This window comes from Heteronotia binoei, chromosome 14, assembly GCF_032191835.1.
Source record: "Heteronotia binoei isolate CCM8104 ecotype False Entrance Well chromosome 14, APGP_CSIRO_Hbin_v1, whole genome shotgun sequence".
In the NCBI taxonomy this organism is placed as follows: Eukaryota; Metazoa; Chordata; class Lepidosauria; order Squamata; family Gekkonidae; genus Heteronotia; species Heteronotia binoei.
The window spans coordinates 68955663-68966493 of NC_083236.1; the positions used below are offsets into that span (position 1 = coordinate 68955663).

The 10831-nt window shown below is 47.9% G+C and overlaps 1 protein-coding gene across 1 annotated transcript in view; it reads right to left on the reverse strand.

Moving 5' to 3' along the window:
* LOC132582326 (thyrotropin-releasing hormone receptor-like) overlaps window positions 1-1587 on the reverse strand; it is a gene marked incomplete at its 5' end in the record, with an annotated part of 9309 nt that extends 7722 nt beyond the window's left edge. The window contains 1 exon segment of the mRNA XM_060253861.1: window positions 1567-1587. Coding sequence (XP_060109844.1) covers window positions 1567-1587 — 21 coding nt within the window.
* Between the last annotated feature and the right edge of the window lie 9244 nt (window positions 1588-10831).

The window sequence follows — 10831 nt, forward strand, 5'->3', positions numbered from 1 at the left end:
AGGAAGCAAGCGGGGAGGTGGGACGACAAATCAACGCAATAGCTGTGCTTTGCCTGTCATTTTTAAACGCATGTATTGCTGGTGGGAGTGGGAATTAGTTTGACAGCTGTAACTTGCCCGCGTTCAAGAGGGTGCACAGGGAGCTGGGCGGAACGCTTGTTTCTCAGTCCCAAAGCGCAGACCACAAGAGGGGGTGACCAGATCCTGGCATGTGATGTGTCTCCAGGCCTCGGCTGCTCTTCATGGACTCCTCCAGGATTCCGTCTTGACCCGTCTGCGGTGCTGGCAGGTGATTCAGGCATGACTCGCCTGTCAAGAGGTCTGCCTTCAGTTCCTCACCCCACGACAGGCTCTCCAAGCGATCTTGGGCAAGTCATCTCCATTGTTCCATTTCAGATAATGCTCAGAGAGATGTCATTGCTGTTTTTGAGGATCACAAGCACAAAAATAAGAGCGAAGTCCCCTCCCACCCAGCTTTCCCCCTCGTCAGCCCTTCACCATCTTAATGTCCACTTCTGGTTTGTTTGTGGGATTACATAAAGATCGGCGTGTAGGACTATGACCTGGGTTCAAAAGCCCACTTGGCCGTGACACTTGCTGAGGAATAATCAGGGCTTCTTTTGTAGCAGGAACTTTTGTAGCAGGAGAGACAGTTTGGTGTAGTGGTTAAGTGCGCGGACTCTTATCTGGGAGGGCAGAGTTTGATTCCCCACTCCTCCACTTGCACCTGCTGGAATGGCCTTGGGTCAGCCATAGCTCTGGCAGAGGTTGTCCTTGAAAGGGTGGTTGAAAGAGCCAATTTGGTGTAGTGGTTCAGTGTGCAGACTCTTATCTGGGAGAGCCGAGTTTGATTCCCCACTCCTCCACTTGCAGCTTGCTGGAATGGCCTTGGGTCAGCCATAACTTTCGTAGGAGTTGTCCTTGAAAGGGCAGCTGCTTTAAGAGCTCTCTTAGTCCCATCCACCTCACAGGGTGTCTGTTGTGGGGTGGGAAGGTAAAGGAGGTTGTGGCTGAGACTCTGAGATTCAGAGTACAGTGCAGGATATAAATCCAATATCTTCTTCTTTGCATGTTAGGCCACACAACCCTGATGTAGCCAGTCTTCCTGGAGCTTACAGTAGGTCCTGTACTAAGAGCCCTGTAAGTTCTTGGAGGATTGGCTAACATCAGGGGGTGTGGCCTAATATGCAAAGGAGTCCCTGCTACAAAAAAAGCCCTGGGAATAACCTTTGGCCAGTACCTCTCAGCCATGCCTACCTCGCAGGGGTTTTGTGAGGATGAAGTGAGGAGGGTGGCTCAGGTACATTAACCTGAGAATAATAATAATAATAATTTTTAATTTATATCCCTCCCTCCCCACCGAAGCAGGCTCAGGGAGGCTCACATAGCATAAAATACCACATTTCAACAGTATACAATACAACATTACAATGCAAGAAATACATAAAATACAACATTATAATACAATAATCCTCAATTTAAATATTTTAGATATAAATTAAATATTACATTAAAATCAACAGTTAAACTAACAATTTAAAATCACAGTTTAAAACCACAATTTAGTCTGGTGCTAAAAAGAAGAAGAAGAAGATAGATTTATATCCCACCCTATACTCAGAGTGGTCACAATCTCCTTTATCTGCCCACCCCACAACAGACACCCTGTGAGGTGGGTGGGGCTAAGAGAGCTCTTACAGCAGCTGCCCTTTGAAGGACAACTCCTACAAAAGCTATGGCTGACCCAAGGCCATGCTAGCAGCTGCAAATGGAGGAGTGGGGAATCAAACCCGGTTCTCCCAGATAAGAGTCAGTGCCCTTAACCACCACACCAAACTGGCTCTCATTGGTTGGTGGAAGGGCGGGGTTAAAATGTACTAGATAAAAGAGAAGGCAGCAGCCATGCTGGAGGTCTGGAGCTTGTGTCTGTGTGTTCTTTAAAAAAAAACCCACCAACCCTTAAAATATATTAACTATCCACATATAAATAGAATCTATCTTTTCACTTCCTCCAGCCTCTTTGACAGACGGAGCAGTGGTGAAGGCTGCTGTCCACGGCTCTGGTGCTGAAATCAAGACGGCTCTTCTGCCGCGTTCTCACAAGGGCTGCCGGCTTGTGCCAAAGGATGCTATCACTTGTCTCCCCACACTTGCAATGCTGAAACCCTCCTACATGCTTCTCAGGCAGTGTGCGGGGGCCCACTTGGCCCCACATCCATCCCCTCGGGCCTTGGCCTATCCCCTCAAGCTGCTGCCCAAAAGGGAGATTGCAGCTCCCTAAAGGGGAATGAAGTAGCCCCGTGGTGCAGAGTGTTAAAGCTGCAGTACTGCAGTCCTAAGCTCTGCTCATGGCCTGAGTTCAATCCCCGGCAGAAGCTGGGTTTTCAGGTAGCCGTCTCGAGGTTGACTCAGCCTTCCATCCTTCCGAGGTGAGTCAAATGAGTACCCAGCTTGCTAGGGGAAAGCGTAGACAATTGGGGAAGGCAATGGCAAACCACCCCGTAAAAAGTCTGCCGTGAAAACGGGAAAGCAACGTCATCCCAGAGTCGGAAACGACTGGGGCTTGCACAGGGGACCTTTCCTTTCCCAATGGGGAACGAAGGCCTAGTTCTACTGGGCATACAAAACTATGTAAAGTGGTTGGCTACTCCCCCACTCTCCCCCCAAAAAAACTGTTCCTTTTGCGATGCTTCTGCCATGACAGATCCTCGGGCAGAACTGGCAAGCCTGGCCTCTAATCCCAAGAATCTTTTAAAGCCTAAGGGGCAGTTCTGTATTTCAGGTACCAGCCAAAAAAGCACAGAAGGCCTAGTTGTTGTTTTGGGTACTAACGTTAGCCCAGAAATCGTGAGCCAGCTGTCCCTAAATGGTCTAGAAGGGAAGATTTCAGTGGGTTAAAGTGACACCAGCATGGATCTGTGATTGTGCCTCTCCCCCACCATCCATTTCCACACAAAAGGTCACAATGAATGCAGTCCTGTCTTCCAACCAGGAAGCTGGAATGGTTGCCTTAGAGCAGGGGTGGCCAACGGTAGCTCTCCAGATGTTTTTTTTGCCTACAACTCCCATCGGCCCCAGCCATTGGCCATGCTGATTGGGGCTGATGGGAGTTGTAGGCAAAAAACATCTATAGAGCTACCGTTGGCCACCCCTGCCTTAGACTTAAGGCCTTAGACCAGGGGTGTGAAACAATGGTGACATCGGGGTGTGTGGCCTAATATGCAAATGAGTTCCTGCTGGGCTTTTTCTACCAAAAAGCCCTGATGATGATAATTCCTGCTAAATTTTTCAGAGCTGTTTGTGATGGTCCTGGCAACACACCAGAATGGATTTCCTCTCCCTGCAACAAAAGTCGGTTAGGCCAATGAATCCCTACTTATATCCAGTGGCTACACTGAGCGGGTTTCCCATTCCAGAGGCCAGGCCTTCATTTTGCTTAGAAATGTCTCTGGCAAGACCTTGAGTTTCCCCTGGCAAGTCAGAAGTGAGCATTTGGGGGAGGCTCAGTGGTAGAGCATCTGCTTGGTAAGCAGGAGGTCCCAGGTTCAATCCCCGGCGTCTCCAATTAAAAAAGGTCCAAGCAAATAGGCATGAAAAACCTCAGCTTGAGACGCTGGAGAGCCACTGCCAGTCTGAGTAGACAAGACTGACTATGATAGCAGAAGAAGAAGAAGAATTGCAGATTTATATCCCACCCTTCTCTCTGAATCAGAGACTCAGAGTGGCTTACAATCTCTATCTTCTTCCTCCACAACAGACACCATGTGATGTAGGTGGGGCTGAGAGGGCTCTCACAGCAGCTGCCCTTTCAAGGACAACCTCTGCCAGAGCTCTTACAGCAGCTGCCCTTTGAAGGACAACTCCTACAAAAGCTATGGCTGACCCAAGGCCATTCCAGCAGCTGCAAGTGGAGGAGTGGGGAATCAAACCCGGTTCTCCCAGATAAGAGTCCATGCACTTAACCATTACACCAAACTTTGTTGAGTTCCAGAGACCTGTGGGCCTTGCCCACACTGCTAGAAGCAGACGATCAGGCAACTGCAAGAACGTTGTTCTTGGAAAGCAGCAGACACAAATATATAGATTGAGGGGGACCTTTTCTTGAGCCAATTGAATGCAAGCTCAGAGCTCTTCAGGGTGGCAGAACGGAAAAGCCTGTTTGGCTAAGAGTGCTGTGAATCAAAACGTAGGCTTTGCAGCATGAGGTAGGAGTGGGCTAAAATGGTATTGCGTTTCCCATGACTGTATCTCGTGTTGTTATTGGTGTCAGTCAAAACCCTCAGGGATGTGAGCCTGTGTCTCTTGGAGAATCCCAGACTTGGCTGTATCCATCCTTCGAATTGCCACTTGGAAAGTGAGCGCAAAGTGGACACCCAGCTCTGGTTTGTGGTGCTTTGTTTTCTTATCAATGGCCTCGATTTTATCCACTGTGAAACTGGGCTGTTTATGTCTTCCACTAACAAAGGCATAATCTGCTTTCCTGGCCGCTGTGCCTCATTCCACACGGATCGAGCCACATTTTAATCTGCAACCTCCTCGTGTAGAACAGAGAGGTTGCTGTGATGTTCACTGCCGCTTCTCTGGATGAATCGAGCAGTGGCGGGGGGGGCGTGCAGCTAATTCTCAGCGGGCTGTCTTTGATTTGCAGTGGGCTCCTTCTGTTTGAAGATTCTACCTCCCTACAAAAGCCAAAAAAAAAAAAATTAAGCCCTTTGGTACCTGAAGACAGAAGGTTTTGTAGACTTGGAGCCAAACTTGATCACATACATGAACTCGGGAGGTGGTGGGCTCTCCTTCCTTGAAGGTTTTTAAGCAGAGGCTGGAGGGCCATCTGACAGCAATGAGCATCCTGTGAATTTAGGGGGAGGTGTTTGTGAGTTTCCTGCATTGCGCAGGGGGTTGGACTAGATGACCCTGGAGGTCCCTTCCAACTCTGTGATTCTATGATTCTAAAACCCAGTCTGTGGAACCCTTCACCCAGAAGAGGGGGATGGGGGTGGAGACTATGAAATGGAGGCTGTGGGATTTCTAGGCAAGACTGTGATATTTTGCTGTGCCCTAATAAAGGGTATTACATAAAGGGTATTACGTGACTTCTGGTTCTGGAATCTGTCCGCAGACCAATGTGACTCCTTGCGACCTTCGTCTATTTGGGGAAATGCTGCATTTAGCTACCCCAAAGCATTTCTCTTTTATGCTTGCTCGGCAGCCAACTGCAGCCTTTCATATTTACAAGAGGAAGAATTCTGGTTTCCCCTCTCTCTTTTGTCCTAGCAACTCGGTGCAACTTAAGAACTCTTTTTTGCAGCCAGACTTCACTAATCACATCCAATTAAGTAGGGAATTTTTTGTAGCAGGAACTCCTTTGCATATTAGGCCACACACCCCTGATGTAGCCCATCCTCCAAGAGCTTATAGGGCTCTTAGTACAAGGCCTAATGTAAGCTCCAGGGGGTGTTCCTGCTTCGAACCCCCCCCCCCTCCCCTGAGTATCTCAGTGACCTTTCAGATTGGCTGTAATTGGCGGTAATGAATTTACTGAGTTAAGTCAAGCAAAGGAGCACCTCTCATGGTGAACTAAGCTCTGTTTAACCCTTCGTTGACGCAGTCCAATCCGGCTGGGCCTGCCCATCTTCTAGGGTCCCAAGACAGGGTTGGGTGCAGCTGCCATGGATTTACATGCCTGCCCTTTTGGAATCTGCCAAATTGTGCTCCCCCCACCCCGGTCACTGAAAGCTTAGGTGGAAAGCCAGGTTCAAGAGAGCGGCCCTTTTGCTGTGAACTCTGGACTGGTGAATCTGGCAGTGCGTGGGTTGTGGAGCTCTCTGCCGCTTTGGGTGAATGACAGAGGTGCTGTGTGCGTGTCGACTGATGCCAGGCCAATAGCAGACAGAAGGGAAACCATGACTTAGAAGCTGTTCATTCCATTTCCGTAGGTGGCTTACTGCTTCGTCACCCTTGTGAAGCAGCTGAGTAAACGCCTGCACGGATGGACACGTACATATAGATATATATATAGAGAGAGAGAGAGAGAGACACCCAGACACTTAAAAGATGAGTGGCAGCACAAAATGTACCAAAATTAAACTGCCGCATTTTAAAAATAACAGCTCCTAATTTATTTTTAGTTTAAAATCCTGCCTGTGAAAAGCTATAAAGGGGCTTACAAAAGATCAGGAATATAAAAAGAGAGCCAATGTGGGTTGTGGTGAGAGTGCTGGAGTAAGATTGAAGAGATCCAGGTTCGAGTCTCCACCTGGCTAGGTGACACACACTCGGGTTGCCAGGTCGAATGCAAGAAATATCTGGGGACTTTGGGGGTGGAGCCAGAAGAGATGGGGGGGGGTGGAGCCAGGAGCAAGGATGTGACAAGCATGATTGAACTCTGAAGGAAGTTCTAGCAATCACATTTAAAGGAACTTCATTTCTTTCCAATGCCTTCCCTCCATTGGAAATGATGAAGGAGAGGGGCACCTTCTTTGGGAGCTCATCGAGTTGGACCCCCTGGTCCAATCTTTTTGAAATTTGGAGGTGTTTTGAGGAGAGGCACTGAACACAATGCTGAAATTTTGGTGCCTCTACCTAAAAAAACAGTCCCCCCAGAACTCCAGATAGCTGTGGATCAATTCTCCATTATACCCTATGGCAGGGGTGTCAAACATGCGGACCAGGGGCCGAATCAGGCCCCCAAGCAGCTGGCTCTTGTCTCCTTCCTTCTCCCTCTCTTGCTTCCTTCTGCATCACAGCTTGCTTTGCCAAGCTTGCTCAATCACACAGGAGCTACAGAGAAAAACCTCTATTTTCTCCACTGGCTGAAGCTCCTCCCCCTCTTGGTGCTCTGGGGAGGGAGCTGGAGGTTCCTTTGCCCAGTTCCCTGGATCCCATGGGAGAGATGCAAAGAAAGCAACTTTAAGACCCAAAAGTGCTAATGTTTTAAGCATGTTATTTTAAAGTTTAAAAAAAAAAAATCTTTAGTCTTTAGGGTTTGTAGAATCTTTCGGGCTCAAGTGCCATGTTCTACTGGAGAAAGTTTTTCTTCCAGACGTTTCGTTCTCAGCTGCGGAGAACATCCTCAGTGGCGTTGCAGCCGGAGCAGGCGCTCTGACCTTGGCTGCTGTGCATTGAACACGGCACTTGAGCCCGAAAGATTCTACAAACCCTAATGATGTTACCAGCCGTGAAAACCTGAAACCTTTGATAATCTTTAGTCTTGTTTGTGTCCTTTAAAAAGTTTATATTTCTGCTACCTAATCTTAAATAGGTACACACATGGCCCGGCCCAACACGGCCCAGCCCAACACAATCTCATTTATGTCAGATTATGCATGTGATGGAGAAGGTAGAGAAAGAAGTCCTTTTCTCCCTTTCTCACACAGTACAAGAACTTGTGGGCATTCCATGAAATTGCTGAGCAGTCAGGTTAAAACGGATAAAATGAAGTACTTCTTCACCCAAAGGGGATTAACATGTGGAATTCACTGCCATAGGAGGTGGTGGCAGCTACAAGCATAGCCAGCTTCAAGAGGGGATTGGATAAAAATATGGAGCAGAGGTCCATCAGTGGCTATTAGCCACAGTATATATATATATATGTGTGTGTGTGTGCGTGTGTGTGTGTGTATATGTATGCATGGATATGTATGTGTGTATGTGTATATACACACACACATATATTGGCCACTGTGTGACACACAGTGTTGGACTGGAGGGTCATTGGCCTGATCCAACATGGCTTCTCTTATGTTCTTATGAGTGGTAAGCTGCAGTACTGCAGTCCAAGCTCTCTAATTACGACCTGAGTTTGATCCCAGCGGAAGCTGGGTTCAGGTAGCTGACTCAAGGTTGACTCAGCCTTCCATCCTTCCAAGGTTGGTAAAATGAATATCCAGCTTACTGCGCAGTGTGGGGAAAGTGTAGTTGACTGGGGAAGGCAATGGCAAACCACCCCATAAAAAGTCTTCCAAGAAAACTTCCTGATGTGACGTCACCCCAGAGTCGGAAACGACTTGCACTTGAACAGAGGACTATCTTTACCTTTAACACTATTTAGCACTGTTAAACTGCTCCAGACTCCTCCATCCCAAACCTGCCTTTGGACACAGCAGCAGGATGCTGAAATGTGGTTTCTCCCACTCTCATACTTCCAACATATGAAGAAGTGTAATCTCTGTGTTACTGTAATAATTGTGTACAGAACCAAACATGGTCTGCTGATGCTCGAGGAGCCAAAGTTCTCCAGTTGGATATAGCTGCACAGAAAAGCATGCATTTCTAGGGCCCTTAAAAGGGGGGGGGCTATGTGTGGCCTCAGTTCCCCCCCCCCATATTGCTCTGTCACTTTGCATAGATGACTCCCCCCCCCCACATTCACTGGCTCACTGGCATACTATAACAGATTTTGATCATTGCTGGGTTTGAGCTCCCCCTGGTGTTAGTTTTAACAACAGCAAGCCTTAAGTGACTTCCCTGTCAAAAACCGGGTGTCTGAACTTCAGGATAGGGCAGCGTTCCAGGGCTCAGATGCAACCATAGAAAAGGTGATGGCCTTTTGTCCACCCACCAAAGATGGAGCCATTCTGAGTGGGGTCCTCAGGAAATGAACAGGTTCGTAACATGGGGATACTGTTAAATCCAAGGCTTTTTTGTAGAAAAAGCCCAGCAGAAACTCATTTACATATTAGGCCACACCCCCTGACTCCAAGAAGAAGATATTGGATTTATATCCCACCCTCCACTCCGAAGAGTCTCAGAGCGGCTCACAATCTCCTTTATCTTCCTCCCCCACAACAGTCACCCTGTGAGGTAGATGAAGATATTGGAATTATATCCTGCCCTCCACTCCGAAGAGTCTCAGAGCGGCTCACAATCTCCTGTGACCCCCTGTGAGGTAGATAAAGATATTGGATATATATATATTTGGCCGCTGTGTGACACAGAATGTTGGACTGGATGGGCCATTGGCCTGATCTAACATGGCTTCTCTTATGTTCTTATGTTCTTATGGATCTATATATCTATATAGTAGATGAAGATATTGGAATTATATCCCGCCCTCCACTCCGAAGAGTCTCAGAGCGGCTCAAAATCTTCTTTCCCTTCCTCCCCCACAACAGACACCCTATGAGGTAGATGAAGATATTGGATTTATATCCCACCCTCCACTCCGAAGAGTCTCAGAGCGGCTCACAATCTCCTTTATCTTCCTCCCCCACAACAGTCACCCTGTGAGGTAGATGAAGATATTGGAATTATATCCTGCCCTCCACTCCGAAGAGTCTCAGAGCGGCTCACAATCTCCTGTGACCCCCTGTGAGGTAGATAAAGATATTGGATATATATATATTTGGCCGCTGTGTGACACAGAATGTTGGACTGGATGGGCCATTGGCCTGATCTAACATGGCTTCTCTTATGTTCTTATGTTCTTATGGATCTATATATCTATATAGTAGATGAAGATATTGGAATTATATCCCGCCCTCCACTCCGAAGAGTCTCAGAGCGGCTCAAAATCTTCTTTCCCTTCCTCCCCCACAACAGACACCCTATGAGGTAGATGAAGATATTGGATTTATATCCCACCCTCCACTCCGAAGAGTCTCAGAGCGGCTCACAATCTCCTTTCCCTTCCTCCCCCACAACAGACACCCTGTGAGGTAGATGAAGATATTGGATTTATATCCCGCCCTCCACTCCGAAGAGTCTCAGAGCGGCTCACAATCTCCTTTCCCTTCCTCCCCCACAACAGACACCTTGTGAGGTAGATGAAGATATTGGATTTATATCCCGCCCTCCACTCTGAAGAGTCTCAGAGCGGCTCACAATCTCCTTTATCTTCCTCCCCCACAACAGACGCCCTGTGAGGTAGAAGAAGATACTGAATTTATATCCTGCCCTCCACTCCGAAGAGTCTCAGAGCGGCTCACAATCTCCTTTCCCTTCCTCCCCCACAACAGACCCCCTGTGAGGTGGGTGGGGCTGGAGAGGGCTCTCACAGCAGCTGCCCTTTCAGGGACAACGCCTACGAGAGCTATGGCTGACCCAAGGCCATTCCAGCAGCTGCAAGTGGAGAAGTGGGGAATCAAACCCGGTTCTCCCAGATAAGAGTCCGCACACTTAACCACTACACCAAAGCCAGCCAGAGCTGCATTCCTGCTCAAAAAAAGACCTGGTTAAATCTCTGCCCGCAAATAGGGGCTGCCAGCTTTGTCTGGTGCACCAGTTGTGGCCAGTCTTTGACAGGCAAGATCCAGGCTCTTGTCACAGGGTGCGGTCACACCATTAAATCCATCTGCAACGCGCCTCTATTATAATCCGCACAACCAATTTCCCGATCAGACAACAGCCAGGCTACCGTTCTATCCCATGTCAGTCCCGTCACTGGTCGATCAGAGTGCTCAACCGGACCTCATTTTTTGAGATGGCATTCCACACTTGCGCAAGCACAGTTCCATGGGATATCGTGCTTGGCTTTTTTTTTTTTTAAAGGTGCCAGAAAAGGTGAGCGATCTGCCCCCCTCCATTTAAACACCCGGAAAGGAAAGGGAAGCCCAGGAGTTCTCTTTGCTGTCTCTCTGCCTGGCGGGGAGATAGCTAAGGTAAGGTAAGGTAAGGTAAGGTAAATTTATTTTTGTATCCCGCCCTCCCCCGCCAAAGGCAGGCTCAGGGCGGCTCACAGACATGGGACAACCATGATTCAATAAAATACAATCAAGACAAAAGCAGATTAAAATACAATTAGGTTACCGTTATAAATTAGTTAAAATAGGTAAAACAGCTGTTATAAATTAAAATTAATAGTTAAGGTGCTACAGTTCACAGTCGTATATAA